The 16,399-nt window shown below is 41.4% G+C and overlaps 1 protein-coding gene across 5 annotated transcripts in view; it reads left to right on the top strand.

Annotated features, from left to right (window-relative positions):
* Nucleotides 1-16,399, top strand: part of SRGAP2 (SLIT-ROBO Rho GTPase activating protein 2) — a 113,767-nt gene that overhangs the window by 25,857 nt on the left and 71,511 nt on the right. For all 5 annotated transcript variants that reach the window (XM_062594769.1, XM_062594770.1, XM_062594772.1 and 2 more), the window contains exon 3: nt 13,998-14,190. In XM_062594769.1, coding sequence (XP_062450753.1) covers nt 13,998-14,190 — 193 coding nt within the window. The remainder of the gene's footprint in view (nt 1-13,997; nt 14,191-16,399) is intronic.

A 16,399-nucleotide genomic window follows, 5' to 3' on the forward strand; every position in this document is an offset into this window, starting at 1 on the left:
TTTTTGTTCCTGCATTGAACAATGTTTATAGTCTTCAGTTTTGTTCTGTTTTCTGCCCTTTGATGTTGATAGGTGCTGAAGATCTTCCGTTTCCAGTTATTAGAGCTTTATGTAGCTTCCCAGATCCCCCCAGCCTGCGTCTTGCTCCTTTACTCACTTTCCAGCAACTTCAGCTATAGAACTGTGACTTTCTAGAGACCTGAAATCAAATGTTAAAGTCCCAAGGAAAGCATAATCCTCTTGGCCTGTGTTTGCTTAGCTAAATAACTTCCTTGAGTTGTTTTTGTTAGTTCTGTGACTGTTCACATGTGCAAGTCTGTGTTTGGGGAAAAAAAAAAAACTACACACAGAGTCTTGGTGTAAATTTTCTTATAAAATCTATGAAAATAAGTATCTTTATTGCTCACCTGGGCTAAGTTACACTGGTTGTTGCATGGTGCTAGAGCTGACAAAAGAACTGGTGGGAAAATGGCTATTCACCTAATTGGTGCTTTACAAGCTCTGTCAAATATTCATTTCCCCTTCTTTACAAGACATGATATAAAATAAAATGGTAGTTACTTTAAAGATAGTAGGCCTTCACTTACAAAGTTGAATATTTATAGTTTTAAATTCTCTGTTGCTTATGACAGCGCTAGCAAGCATTCTTTGTACGGTCTTTGCTTTCACTGCCTATACCTGGGGTGAATTTCTTAAAAATGTGAACGAAGAGTGAGCAAGAACACAAGAGAGAGTCTAGAGCAAACTCTTTAAACATTTATTTTTTTTGTGTGATTCAGTTATGCTTTTTCTTTCTTAAGGTATGCTATCTATATATTAAAAACTGCTCCAATCTGATTTCTTATGTAAACATTTAAGACTGATTTATCATGAACTTTTATGTCAGTTTAAAGATACATCCCTTTGACTTTATATAATGGATTTGGTTAATGGCAGGTGTTACTACAGAACACACTACAGAAGAAAATGAGAGGCTGCTGAGATGGAAACTAGCTTTGTCATCAGTGTCCACTGATTCCTCAGGCAAATAACTTGGGCCTTTTTGATCTTGTTGAAGTCACCTGTGAGATGTCTGTAATGATGCTTATTCACCTCTCCTGGAATGTGTATGGTTAATTAATAGCTCTCTAAAGCACCCCGAAACCTGCACCGCGTTGTCTGCGCGGAGACCGGCCAGGGAGGCAGTGACAGCTTCATCGGGCTGCTGAAATACCCTTGCCTCTCGCTGCTGGCTTTCCTGGGCAGTCCTAGCCCTCCTCGATGGGCTGAGAGTTTAGCTGGTGTTCAGGGGGAAGGAAGCGCAGGAGGGCCCCGGCGATTCCTCATGGTCCATCTGCACGGAGCTCGGGGCTGCTGGCCCGTGGCCGGCTCAGGCTGTCCTCTGGTTCTCCGTGACCGATCAGGTGGGTCTCTCCGTGCTGCCGCGCGAGTCCGGCCAGGGCAAATCCAGCCTGGGCTCCGGTTAGGGCAGCTTTGCTGCCAGGGCCGGCAGGGATGAGGTGGCTGCTTGCTGCTGCAGGAGCTTCCAGAGCGTGGCTTATCTAAAAGATACCGGCAATGGCAATGGCAGGAACGGAGGAAAGGTGTTAGTTTCCATGGCAACTTCGAATGGCAATACTAACCCAAGGTTGTCTTTTACAATTACATAGTTGCTTGAGTTTTAAAAAGAAGCCTTATCCTCTTTGCAGTTTTGTATCTATGAGAAATAGTCCAGGTAAAATGATGCTGAGTTCCTCACAATGTCAACCCAAACCCCAAACCAGGATGGAAATTGCTGATGCAATTAAACAGCCCCTCGCCCTGCATTTATCTGTCTTTGCTGCTGAGACAGCCATGGACTGTGGCAGCCTATTGCAAGTGATTTTGAAATTTCGTTTGCTGTGCTGTGGCCTGAGAAATGTTCTCGCTTCCCTTTCTGTTCCTCTTCATTTATTTCTCCAACATTTATGCATGTTAATGTGTTAGTTACCAAAGAGGGGAGAGAGGAGGAGAAATCCTGGGGTGAAATTAGATCACACACCAACATTAATCATTCTGTTTGTATCTCTAACTGTGTGCCATAATTCACCAGAGGATTTTCCTTCTGTTGAAGGGATTAAAGCACATAACTTGTTAATTGCCGCTTTTGTTCTAGCAACTTTATTGATTTGAAAAACACATTTAATGTTACTGTGCATTAAGTCGCACAACCAATCTGTGGTTTTAAAATCTCCAGCCTTTACAGTTGTGCCTGTGTGTCCCTGGTGAGCTGCTTCGTGCCCTCCCGGTCCAGCAGGGTTGCGGGATTAGGCAATATCGAGCACTTCATTGCCACGCAGCTCCTTCTCGTTTGTATCTTTGCTCACAAGGGAAAGAAGCTCTTCTGCATGACCCATAAATAGTTATATGTAGGTGCAATGCTGTAGCTAAATTGCCTGGAGGATCCTAAAAGTCAGCAGAGACTTTTTGAATTTGGCGATAATCTTGTATTTTGGAAATTGTGGTTGTTGCTTATCCCTTTTGGAATTTCTAATTAAATGGGAGATATGTTTGTGTGTGTATGTATGATGTGTAGTGGAGTACTAGAATTTCTGGTTTTATGGTAAATGTGCTGAAATTCCACAATTTTCAAGGTTAAACAAGGTAGTTTTTCAAGCCTTCCGTGAGTGATTTGTGAACTAGTTGGAGTACAGGTCCAGCCAAATCTAAACGTGTGGGTCTTTGCTATTTCTGATTTATTTGGCTGCTTAAGATTGTTAATCACAAAACCCTTGTGAGCAGTACTTCAAAACATTTAAGAACATTAACTAAAATAAGAGAGTGGCAGTGTGAACAATGTTTTCCTCAAAGTAACAGTTAGGTCACTCTAAGCAAATGGAGAGGAAGAGGGGTACTGCGCTTGTGTAATCTGGCGTGACCTCAGTAAGGTGTTTGGATCAGTCTAGTAGTAGTACCTGGGCTAGGGCATTTCTTCTCCTTTTTGTCTGTGTCTGTGTAGTTAACTTATTCTAAGGTAAATTAGGTGAATATGTGTGTATTTTTGCTTCTCTTTCCGAAGTAACACATCCAGAGCTGTTTTGAATGCAAAGCTTCACGTAAGAAGTATCTGAGTATGAGTACTGAACAAAATAGTATGGTAGTTAATAGTGTGAATAATGTGGTGACTTTAGCATGTATGAGCCAGACCATCCTAGGAATCCCGAGACAGGATTCTTTTTACTTTAGGTAACTGAGAAGAGTTTGTCAGGTATTTATTTGAAAAGTGTGAGAAAAGAGGAGTTTGTACTGAAGATCCTTACAGCAGCAGCTGGTTGAAACCGCAGGTGGATCTGGTGTGATCTAATGGGACACTGTGCTGCCCTGTAAGTACCAGCTCTCATGGATTGGGAAGAAGCAATAGTTTTTCACATCAGCAATACTCTTGGCTTCTCGCATCTGAGTAACTTTCAGCACTTCACAAACTTTACTTAGCTTTTGAAGACCCCTTGAAAGATAGAGAAATTAAAAAAAGAGAATGTAAATTTTACCAGTAAATTTTAACTGCAAGTTATTGCAGTAGGACCAAAGATAAAAATGGGGATTGAATCTAGGAAATTTGGGGCATCACTGGACTGTTGTCCTGAAGAAATACATAGCACTACAGAGGATTTCATACATTTGTGGCTGCCTGCACGTGTTTATGTATGTCTCACTCTCATCTGTGCATGTTTTAGTGTGTGTGCGTGCATAGAAACATGGTATCCTAATGATGTATAGAGGGTAGTGAGTTTAATTTGGGATTCCTGAAGTGAATTGAGGCAGTAAGAACATATGGTGAATGTCAGAAATAATGATCCCATTACACATTATTGAGGAATAATTGAATACAATTTAGTGCTGTTCCACCATGAAAATAATCCTTGCCATCTTTGACGTGGTTCAACTAAAACATCTTGAAAAATTTTTTTGAAGGCAGAAATAAGCAGTCTTTTCACTTCTGTTTTAATCACCATTAGTAGATGAAATCTCTGTTTTTCTCTCAGTTGGAACAGAGACATGTAATGTCTTGGGCAGGAGCTATTGCTATTAAATAGTTCCTTTACACTATGTAGTAGGGGGAGGGTGAGGATAGATTTTTGAGAGACAAGGAAAGAGGTGGTGAAGGAGTGCTGTGGAGCTGAAAAGAGTAACTCTTTCTCAAATAGGGAAAGAAAACATAGCAGAAGCTGTTGAAAATGATAGGAAAACTAAGAAAATTGCCAGAATTATTGGAGCAAAGGGAACCCTCTCCCTTCTCCTAACACTAAAAGTCGTTTTTAAACTGTAATACAGATACATTTGGGGCCAAAAAATAGAATAAAGGAGTATTTCATTGACACCCAAATGTCTTTGAACTCGCTTGAAAGCTCAGCCCCCGTCACTTTGTTGTGTTTTTAGGGAGCAGGAAGTGAACTTTTGGCAACTGCAGGATGCCATTTAAGCTTTAGTTTTGCAGTCGCATAATCACAGAACTCTTGCATTAGATGCAATGCAGTAGTTTTATAAGCGGAGAAAGTAAGGTATGGGCTTAATTACTTGTTAAAGGAGTAGGAGGCTTTGGAATGGAATTCAGTTGTCCTGCTTTGACACTTGGATGTGGCAGTGCCACCATATATACCTCCTTTTCCTGAGAGGATGGGAATATGGAAGCCTTAAGGAGGGATGCGTAAGTTCAGAATAGAAAAATTCTCTTTTAATTTCTGGTTACAAGTAGCTCACTGTATAGACCAAGATCAATTCTTGATCCAGCGAGCAAAATACAGATAACCAATCTACATGGTCTTCTGATGCATCTAAACTGAAACCCAACACATTGCTGATACTTCTGTATTTTACAAACTGGTTTCTCCTCCCAGGTGTGTCTGTATGTGTAATGTGTAGGAGAAGTACTGGCAAACTGCAGAATGCTGAAGTTTTGTAGGGCTTTTATACCTCTTGCTTCATGGTGAAATTTCAGGATGTAGTTCCAGCTTTTCTAGCCTCCTCCCGCCTTCCCCCCCCCCCCCCCCAGTTTTCTTCAATAAACTATGCTTTTCTGAGCCTATTTTGCTGAAGCACGCTCATGATAACATCAAGAAATGACCCAAACCGCTTGCTGTCCGAAGGGGTGTTGTATCGCTGTCCTCAGGCATGGATCTCAGGTGTCCTGCAGATCCTGTTCAGATGTGTTCCTTCTAGCAGAGTGCAGTGAGATCAGCTGCTTCTTACTTCTGCTTCCATCTTTGAGGCTGGGTCTGCTCTTCTCTGGATGGATTTCCGTTCTGGAGGAAACATACCCCTGCTGGAAGCCAGGGCCAGCCTCTCCCTTCACGCAGGAATTTTGTTTCATTTGTGCAGCTTCAAACACAGCAATATAGCATTCGTCATCCAAATGGGCCCTTTTGTGAAATTAAGGGACAAGAGACTCCTCTCCTCCCTCCTGTCCACACCCAGGTGGCTCATTGCTTGCAAATTAATCGGTGTCCTGTCTGAAGTGTATTCCTCAAAGTTGCCCAGACTTTCTGGTCAGTCTTAAATTCTAGGAGTCCGTCTAAATCCTCCGCAGGGGAAACACAAACTGGTTCTTGGTTGTGAGCTACTCCCTTCCTTCCGTGGAACTGCTGTTTCGGTCCTTCGTGACTTTCTCATGGTGTTTCCGTGTTAAATAATGGAGTTTCTATAGAGTTTGGGTTTTTTTCTGTCCTTCCAGGGGTGATTATGTCAGCAGGAACTGAAATTAAGTTCCAGGTGAGAATTCACAACGACGAGAATTGTATGCCACCAGGTAAACAGAGCATGTCGAGGGAGGACCATGCAGGGCGTAAGCTGTTCAGGTGAGAGCGTGAGCATGAAAGCTGGTTTAGATGCTGGGCTGAGCACTGGCTGATGGCGTCAAACATGGGCCTCTACACAAAGGCGTTAAGTTCTTCCTCCCTTCCCCCTCAAATCCTGATGAGATGCGTGATGTTGCTCATAGATGGTGGGATAACAGGGGTTGGAAGGGACCTGGGGAGGTCATCCTCTTGAGTCTCTGGCCATGAGCAGGGTCACTGTAACAGAATTTAATTGTGGCTCTACTAGGTCTGTTTGAGTTGTTGATAAAAATCTGTCGCTTTAAAAGCATGAGCTGGGCCACAGTTGTTTCCTAGGACATCAGACCAGCTCAGTGGATTTTCTCACCACCTGGTAGTGGAGTGGGGGTGGGAAACAGCCAGCTGAAGATGACGACAGAACTGGGCGCCAGCGGGCTGCATGATCCCCGGCGGAAATCCCCCGGCCCTCCTCTCTCCCACCCGGAGAGGATCCGGAAACTTGCGGTTTCGCGGCAGCCAGCCTTGGCTTCATGAGACATCGAGAGTAGTTTAGTTCGGTGTTCGCAGCACGTGCTTACTTTTATTCCTTACTGCTTTTATTCCCTTTTGTCGCCTTTCTGTACTGGCAGGTGTGTATCCAAATTTCTTGTACTGTTAACTTGCTTTTTGGTAATTAACACATCAGCGTTGCAGAAAGAAAAGATTCTTTCCGTAGGTAAATGCCAGGAGAAGGCTTTGAACAGGCAGAAGAGTGTGACAAAAAATACCTGACAGTCAGTGCTTCGGAGAGATTAGACTTTGTCTAATCTCATGTGTTTATATATATATATAAATGTGCATGTGTTTATATAAAAAACACTATAAAGGAGTTCTTGTCAATGTGTGTTACTCGATATTTCTCAATCCTCTAAGGAATATCTTGATTTTTAAATGGAAAATTCACCTTTTCCAAGGCATGCAGTTACTGACAGAATTATGAACCTGAATCTCCTGGCTCTGGTCTTAAACAGACTACATTCCTTCTCTTTTATCATTTTCATTTCAAGGCCCACTTTAGAGATTACAAGGGTGATTTTGAGGCCGTGATGAGCAACAGCATTCTGCTAGTAGTGCGTTTGAAGCCGTGAAGTTTTCACTGTTACTATATAAAGGCTTTTCTAAAGCGCACACCCCCCCTTGCCGTAGGCAGAATTGCTAAGGCTGTTGTCTGTTATTTGTCACAGCCCTATGTTTAATCATTTACAAAAAATTAAGACTTTTTACAAAACCATGAAATCTTTTCATTTTTGAACTACAGCTTTTCTTCTATTAATGACAGAGGAAATATGAACGATTCTTAGTAATTCCTGTAATCCAAAATATTTTCTGAACCTTATTTGTACCTTCAAATGACTTTAACTTTTATTCCCATCTGTAGAGTGTTTGGTGTTTTTAAATAACTGCATAAGCCTTTGGTATTTTCTTCATTTTGGACTGTCTTTTCTTTGCTACTGAGTAGCTTGAAAGACCAGGTTCTGCTGAAGCTGTGCCTGCGCCGCGCTGCCTGGTGGCTGTCGGCACTTCTGCGCAGTTCCTTCTTAGTTTTGGTCTGTCGGCTGTAATGGTAACGGGCGACCGCGCTGCCCTTCGTTTTTTAATCTGCTGACTTCTACCTCCCAGTTTGTGCTTTGGTTCTGTTTTGCTTTGACTTTAATGTGTCTCCTGTTTGTATTTAATGCGTGCTGCGTTAACATGGGAGGAGGACCGTTCCTCAAAAAGCAGTCGTGGGGGACCACTAAGTCGAAACCAGACTGCTGTGAGTTTTTGGAGTTCAGCTCTGCCAGTGGAAGCGGATTTGTGTGGGCGAGAGGATTGCTTTTTAATCTGGGCGGGAGCTGGGGGTTGGTTCCTTTGTTTTGTTGTTATCCCACTCCTTTCCCAAGCTTGTCATCTTTTTAAAGTGTGTGGCATTTGGGACAGCAATGGGAACATCTTGAGAAAACTAGTATAGATACATGGCGATATAACTAGATACCGAAAAGCAGCTTGGGTTTCTTGTGCCTTTTCCTGGAATTCTGTGTTCTTAAGGCTGTGATTCACTGTGTTTGCTGTCTGGCAAGAGTACTAAGAGAAATCTTTTCACTGGGAAAAGCTGAGACCCTGAATAGGGAGATGATCCTACTTGGAGCAAGAACGTTATTCAAAATGTGGGAGAAGTCTGGGGCAGAAGGACTCCTTGGTCCAAGTTCATCCCTGTAGCTCTGTACATGACCTACTAAAGAATGAACAAGTTGGTACAGAAATTTCTGAAAGCCTGAAAAAAAGAGAGATTTTTCTAAATTCTTTTTTAGAGGTTGGATGCTGCATGCTGTAGAAGAGCGAGATATGGAATGTTCTCCTTGATGCTGGTCTCCCTCAAGATGCATCATCAAGTACTGAAAGAGCAACAGTAGCCTGGCAGTTGTGTGGGAACTTCAGTAACTTCCTCATATAGTGTGGAATACATATGTGTAAATGTAAATACATGTATATTCTTGTAAATGTCTTTTTTAGAAGACAAGAAGACTGCCTTTGTATAACTCACAGTAGAATCAGCAAGAGGGAAGCAGACTGAGTGCTGCAGAAATGAAGCTCGAACCGTGCAACAGGAGGTCATCCTGTCTGTAAATGAACTGATTAAAATGACTGCCAAGTTGTGGAATAAAGTTGAACAGATCAGGAGATACGAGGAAGAGCTGAGAAGTAGAACTGCAGGGCTTGAACAGTAATGGTACTACAATGGGTAGTGCAAAAATTTAATTTCCCCTCCAGTGCCTGAGATTATACCGGGCTTTCTCGTAACAATCCAAAATACAGCTGTTTAGGACAGTAAATTGAGTATAGCTGGCACTTACTGGGGAACTTGTGTCTGTAAAGAGATGAAGTAGTGAACAGATATAGTCAGTAATACCATGGCAAGATGCCAGCTTTCGGGATTGTTCTGTTGTTCACTGACTGCCTCTGTTGCTGGAATTGGTGGAGCATCAGTCAGATTTAGTATGTATTTGTAATCAAATATTAAAATTTATTAGAAGTGACAAAGTATACAGAGAAATTCAAATGATTAAGAAGTGCAGTAGAAGTAAGAAAACAATAAAACTTTCTGCCTTTGGACAAGTGTGGAAAAGAGCGCAAAAAACAATTTGAAAAAGCAATGGTGTGTGTGTGTGTGTGTGTCGTTTAAAACAAAAAACAAACAAAAAAACATTTCTTTTTACATTGCTTTGTTTCTTTCAGTTTGTTACTGCTTCTATAGGTCTATACTCGTGTAGTTGGAAGAGAGAAGGTGATTTGAACTTGGAAGTTGCGCCTCTAAAGGGTCTGATTATAAAAACCTTTGGTCTTAGTTTCCTCTGTGCTCCCTGTCCTTTGTATACATATAAGAAAAAAGATGAGTTTGACCTTCTGCAGGCTCTCCTCAGCTGTTTTTATCATTATTTTTTAAAGAGCAAAGTAATAGTTAAGAAGCTAATGTTTCCCTGTGTGTAGGACACAATGGCAACAGAGCCCACATTTTATTAAGTATAAATTTGAACATGCCTTTGGTTTGTTGGATTTTTTTTTTAATCAGCAGAGCAGTGATTTCACGGTTCTGTGCTCTACCTCCCTCTGCCTCCCAAGGCTCGTTCTGACCTCTCTCAAGGGATGTAGTTTGATAATGTAGCCTTAATTACTCTTGTCTCCATTTTTGGTCTTTTGAATCTGTTTTGGGGCCATATCCTTAATGTTTTAAAAGTCCTGAGGAAGTGTAATGCCTATGATGGAAAATGACGACGACTTTTGTGTGGAAGTGTTTGAGGCAGCATCAGCTAAATGCCGGTGTCTAATTCGAGGACCGTTACGTTCCTGATGATGCAGTATGCCTTCTGTGCTTCAAAGCTTAAACAAAAATAAATCAAAGGGATGATAAATACGGAGAATGACAAAAGTGACTAAAATACATAAGGTAGAGGATTTTTACCCTTTAAATTAATGAATAACTAGGCATGCCTGCTGAATGCTACAGGGGATTTCGAAAACCTAGTTGCAAAAGGGATAAAAATATATGCAGTTGCCTAGTATTATACAATGCTCTGTCCTTCTGTGACCTAGGTGACTTTATGATCTGATGATGGCAGTGATAAAATGGCTTGTTTTAAGTGTTGGGGAAAATTTTCTTCTCTTTTGCTGTTAGGATCTTTTAATTAGGTAGTTGTTAGGCGTGTGAGCCAGAATACGATGGTGAGGATTCTGTCATACAGGACCAGGCTTAGCATGAGAGTAAGAATACTTAGTGTTTAATTTGAATTTTACTGTGGGCTTCTTGATCTTGAAGAGTAACCTTAGCCACCTATGGAAGAGTAAACGTGCTTATTCACCGTCAGCACTGGAAGCCTGGTCATCATGATGCTCTTCTGTCTTGATTTGCCACAGCGGGTGGCATCAAGTGACGACTGAGGTCTGCAATTTTTTTGAAAAAGGAGAGGAGCGTAGAGGCTTTGTGTTATTTTAAAGTGGCTGGTAACCTAATGACCTCTGTAAATTAAAAGATGCAAAGCAGTGAATTCAACATTAAGCCGTGTTTGTTGTAACTACAGACGTATAAAAGGTCCTGTGTAATACAGTGACCCACAGTTACTAGCCTGCACTGCCTCTGACTGTGCGTTGGTATGTTCTCCGAGTAAGTCTGAAAAAAAATCTTTTGCTTGTGTAAGCATTGGGAAAACAAGCAGACACTTTATACTCTAGAAAGCCCAGTAAGCCTCAGGAAATTCCTGCATTCTTGATTTTATTTTGTGGCAAAGTACTATGCGGTGTGTTTTTGAAAGATGAGCAAGGTTGCCCTTCTCCAGCTCAGCACCATGGACTGGATCTGCTGGCCCTGAATAGTCTGTTGTTCCCTGCAGCAGCCCCATCAGCTGCTACTTTCCCCCCCCCTCAAAAAACAGAGTTTATTTGTAATTGAAAAGTGCTGATGCGGCACTTTTGACTAAAGGAAGAGGTTACTTGTTCTTCCTGCTGTTTAGTGTGAGAGCTGTGGGTGATGTATTCCACCTTGAGAACCAATAGCTTTGTTAGAATTTTAATGTAAAATCTGTATACTGTGCTGATACGTGAATATTTGGAAAATGCTAGTATTTTGAAACTGTCTTTTGGATTTCCACTTTTTCTTCTGGTAGCCAGTTTCTAAGAGAAAAGGAGAAGGATGCATCTGAAGAGGATGGGTCTTTCCATTTCTGCAGTCAGCGATTGAAAGTCCTGAAAGGCCCTTCCAGCTGCTCCCTGTCCTGAACTTCTTAAGTGTTTAGGTGGTTAGTGAATTGCTGCAAGACCTGAGTGTATGCCGAGAGCCAGCTTGAACCAGCTTTTCATTAAGGAGGTGACACTGCCGCAGCTATCGAAGGACTCGTGGGTTTGACCAAGTGCTCTTGCATCACACTGAAGTCACTGCTGGCTCAGGTGATTTTGCTTGCAGCCAGTGAAGTGTCTTCTGCAGAAGGTCCCCATGCTTACAGTCCATGGATGTCCTTCGTGCTGCTCCTTCCTGTTGTCCTTTCTCCCCTGCATACATCCTAGCTCTTCAAGCTGCTGAAATAAACTCAGCAGCTCTTAAACCCCTTATAGGATTCTTGTAAACGGGACCTTCCTCTCCCCTTCTCACTTGCAAAAAAGTGATTTCCTGAAGCAAGGACATGACTGGTGTAGAGCTTCAGCTTGCCATGCTGTCACTGTGCTTAAAAAAAACAGTGCAATTGCAGCAGCGGGAAGGAAGGAATTATGAACGCGGAGCAGGTGGTAACTGCATTACCAGTCCAGGCTGCGTCTTCTGTTTTCTCTTCCTATCCCAGTCCTTTTTATAACTTTCTGCCTGCTGTTTTAACCATGCTAATAGTGTAGTTGACTTTTTCTGAGGAATAACGTTGTACGGATGATCAAGCCCTGAATGTTCTAATGCATCATATTCAAGGAAACGATTTTCTGCGTTTGAATGCTGTGCCTCATTCTTCAGCTGCTTGGCAGAAAGTGGCAGGTCTGCTTGAGTAGTGCCTTCATGTGATCTTTCTTAGGCTAAGGTTGGAGAAGAATGTGAGGGATAGCCAGTCTGCCATGTTGATTAGAAACAGATAACTCATGAATCTGGCAATCTTAACTGAGAAACTGATATCAAAGGATCAAAAGAGGAGAAACAGTGAACTGAGTGTAGATAAACTGAAGTTTTAAACTTCTTGGTCCTGTTTGAAATTGCAAGGAGAGAATCAATGTTTTGTTAATTCTAGAAATCAGTTCCGAGGTTCGGAAAGTAAGGGCGTTCTTACTCAAAAGCTTTCCGGAGGAAGCCGTTAATGAATCAGAACTTTAATCACTTAAAGCTAAATATATACGAGTGGTTTTAAAATTGGCAGTTCAAAGAGGGATGAATTCTTTTTCTAGAATCCTTTACAGGAGGGGGAGACTAACCATTTTTGCTCCCCTGTAGCAGTTGTGACTACTCACTGCTCTGTGCTGATGTAACAGCTCTGCTATCTGCTTGCTTGCTTGCAATGCCAACTGAAAACTGTCAGGTAATAGGATTTCAGAGAACGGAGACTCCGAAATTAAAGTGCTTACAAAAGTTCATCTTCAAGCTTGAAAAATCCACATTTTCGCATAGATGTGTTTTTTGGCACACTTAACTAAGTCGTATTTGTGTACACGTTTTGGGTTTTCCAGTCTCTAAAATAGAGATACATGCTTTTTTGTTAAAAATCCCAAACCCTCTAAAACTGTTTCTTCCTGCAGATGTGAGCACGATTCAAGGCAGCCGGTATTTGTGGTATTTGTGGTGCATGGCAAGAATAAAGTGCTCAGAGGTCAAGATGATGTGTTTTATTTGGGCGAAGGGACTAGCATGCTAAGGAGGCTTTTACTATGTATCTCAAGTAGTCAATTTAGAAGTTGCATTTGAAAAATGATGCTTTCGCGTCTTCAGCTGTGGTGACGGTCATAAACCTGTGTGCACCTGCATGCGGCTGCAGTGCATGGACAGAAACAGAAATGCATGTGCTGAAGACCTGAATGTCAAGTGCTGCAGTTACTTACTTTATTGCCGATTCTAAATTCATCTGGAAAAACATATCTTTGAAAAACTTCAGAAAGAACAGCAGTAGCTATTTAGCAATGGTAGGCGTCTCTACTGTTTGAATGCTTGGAGATCTCTGGATGAAAGTGCATATTTTATTATTTTCATCTTGAGTTTATTGCCTGATTGAAAATCCAAATAACCTCTACTAGCTGCCTAACTAAATATTTTCTAATTTTTAGATGAAGAGACTGAAATATTTCTGCTTTAATTCTGTGCATTGTTTGACTGTGAGCAAATCACCATTCCCAGTAAAACAAGGAGGTTAAAAGCCTATCTGAAAGGGCTGATATGAGAATTTTACAGTGTCTTGAAAACTGTTGGTAAAAGTGGAAATACAAATAGATACCACCAGTAATAATTAAGCTTAATAATCATATTAACACTTGTACTGGTATGTGCTTTATAGGTCCTGTAAATAAAGATATGTAACTTGCAGGGTTGTGGTGGTTTTATTTTTTATTACTATTTTTTTCTTAAAAAAAAAAAAAAAAAAAATCTCTCTAGGGTTGCTTCCAAAGAGGAGGATCTGTCATGCTGGCTGTCTTAAGGGGTGTCTTTCTCTGTTTTGATGTCTTGGTTAATAAAGTGAGTTGCACAGCTGGAGACATAGTAACTAATTGAATAATTCCAAACTGGCGCCTTTGGGAACGCCCCAGTATGTGTAACATCTTGTTTCTGCATCAGGAATAGTCTGCAAAGGAATTTGATAGAAATTCCCTAAAGTGATTTACTGAGCTGACGTGGGGTATTGCAGCATTCAGCCCTTTTTCCAGACTGAGATTCAGTACATTTTTAGGCAGTGACAGCATCTTTTTAGTGCCAGAAATGCACTTGACACTTGCAACTGATGAACTTTGCTTGTAGATCTGGGCACTGGATTCAAGGGTACCATATTGCTTCCCTGTGACCATTGCATCTGAGTTGCAATTGCAGTTGTTCTCTGTCTGTGGCTATAGTTACTTGTAGTGGAGCTTTGCTGGCATATTACTAATGAGAGGACATGTTTTATAACCATGTTTTGCTAGAGATCTTTATGACATTTCTCTAATGAGATTTTGTTTAATCTTTGATGCTTTTATTTGTTACAGAGATCCGTGCCCAACTGGTAGAGCAGCTGAAATGCCTTGACCAACAGTGTGAGCTTCGGGTCCAGTTACTGCAGGACCTGCAGGATTTCTTCCGCAAGAAGGCCGAGATCGAGATGGATTACTCAAGGAATCTGGAGAAGCTGGCCGAGAGATTTCTCGCTAAAACTAGGAGCACCAAAGACCAACAATTCAAGTAGAGTATTTGCCTTTTGTTTTTAGCCTTTTTTCTGAAGATGTGATGACAAGTATAGAAATGCAAAAAAAGACCTGAGACAGTGAATGTAGGTATCAACACCTTTGTGAATTTCAGAAGAAAACATTTCCCAAATTTGCTATAAACACAGAACCTATTTCATCTTGTTATGTAGCCTGGCTGCTAGATTGATTTTAGTAATTCCTGGTAGGTCCTGTGTTACCAGTAGGGAACAGAATGGTAAAGAGCTGGCACAATATAAAAGGAGCCATTTATCTGTGAAGGCAGGCAAAGTTGGGCACCAAATTTGATGGTCAAAACCTGGACTTCTGTAGATGTCAGTGGCTTTATTCTGGCTAAGGGAGTAGTTTTTTCTAATTTGTGCTATGTTGTGATTTGCCCAAGCGCTCTTGTTAATATTCTGTGGTTACTCAGTGACTAGAGAAGAACACTACCTAGAAGTGCATTGCATCTCTGATACCATCACTTTAAAACTGTAGAGAAACAGAGCCAATAGTACTTTCAAATAAGGCTATATCATTAAAAAACCTGACAGGGCTCAATTAAAATTGAAAGATGTCTTCATTGACAATAAATCCTCTATTCAAATAGAGGAGCCTCTATGTGATCCATGTCAAGCTAGAAAACTATACTTGTACTTGTGGTCTGGTTCAACAGTGGTCTTTCATGCCTATCTTCCTACTCCCATTAGAAGTGATACTCATTTTTATGGTATACAGGGGACACAGGCAGTTCCATCTCTGGTGGCTGCTCCTTACTGGCAAACTTAGTGAAGTTTGCAATAGAAAACTGTGTTTGATACAGTTCAAGATTATTGTACTGTAGCTGCTATCATAGCGTGTCTCTTGCCTTTTCAGAGTTATTTACATTAGTCTCACCTGATGACGTTGCATTGGTTGTTCCCTGCTTACCAGTTTAGCTATCTGAGTTGGAATGACTAATGCATATTGAACTTGGTTTCATGGAAACAAAAATCCTCTGTTTTTCTGCTGACTCATGCCCAAAGGAAGGGTCTGGTGTGTAGGAAAAGGCCTTTGAGTGAAGGGAGGTGCAGCACCGAGGGGTCAGCTTTGCAGAGAGGTGACCAGGACAAACGAGGACCATGGTGTGGGGTGCTTGTAGCTGACACCCCGACAGTGCCTAAGGCTCCGCAGGGTTCGTTGTTGGGTAGCAGCTGTGGGGACACCACCAAGCTAAAGCAGTCTTGGGATGTGAATCATTTTAGTTTTGGCCAGATTAGTCTGTCCTCTGCCTGACATGATCCATCTGGATCTGCCTCCACCCAAAGTACACTGTCGCTTTTAGCTTTGGGACTTACCCTTATCTTTTTGATTTTTATTGTTGCTGTGTTTTATGGGTTACCGTATTTGGTGGTGGCAGAGGAGATCAGCTTTCCTTTTTCACTAGAAACCCTGTTTGTGAAAGCCGTTAAGTATCACATTTTAGTTTCCTTTTTGTACAGCTCTGATGTCATTTACTGTAGTTCTCCTCATTGAAAACGCACATTGTGCTATGTTGCTGGAACGCCTGCCGCCTAGGCTTGGCTGTTGGAGAGGTCGAGAAGAGTTCTGCTGCCTGTCAGTAGAACTTGAACTCAAGTTTTTTTTTTCTTTCTTCTTTTTTATAATGAAAGAGTCTTTATAATTGTAGGCTGTGCATATCCTGCAGGTACTTCTAAGGGTTAAAAAAATGGTATGTTAAGCTATTGATTGTCCACTAATTATGACTGGTCCTTTTCAGTTTTTGTTATTGCTAGTAAAACTTGAGGTGCTTTTATTTATCCCACATGATATGAAACATCCCATCAGGAATGCTTTTGCATTAAGCTTTTTGGGTGTAGTTTTCTTCCTGTTTTGAGTTTTAGACTGAATTTTTAATGCGGAAGCTGTTGCCATAGTTCAGCAGAATGCTAAATGATGTCATGCCTGTTAATCGAGTGTACTGGGTGTGATACTGCAGAATTTCTGAATTTAGATGTCCACATTTTTCTGGTCGAGTTCAAGCCCTTTCCCTAAATATTCTGGAATCTTATTACTGAGCATCAGTTTCACTTCACTGCATAGTGAGGGCCAACGTTGTCCAATTTTCCCTTCAAACGATTTTGCTCACGTTAGCAGCAGAACTCCTAGCGGAAAGGCTTCTCACTTTCAGAATGTATTCCCTCCACTGGTTTTAAGTTGTTAATTTG

The sequence above is a fragment of the Rhea pennata genome, chromosome 25, assembly GCF_028389875.1.
Source record: "Rhea pennata isolate bPtePen1 chromosome 25, bPtePen1.pri, whole genome shotgun sequence".
Taxonomy (NCBI): domain Eukaryota; kingdom Metazoa; phylum Chordata; class Aves; order Rheiformes; family Rheidae; genus Rhea; species Rhea pennata.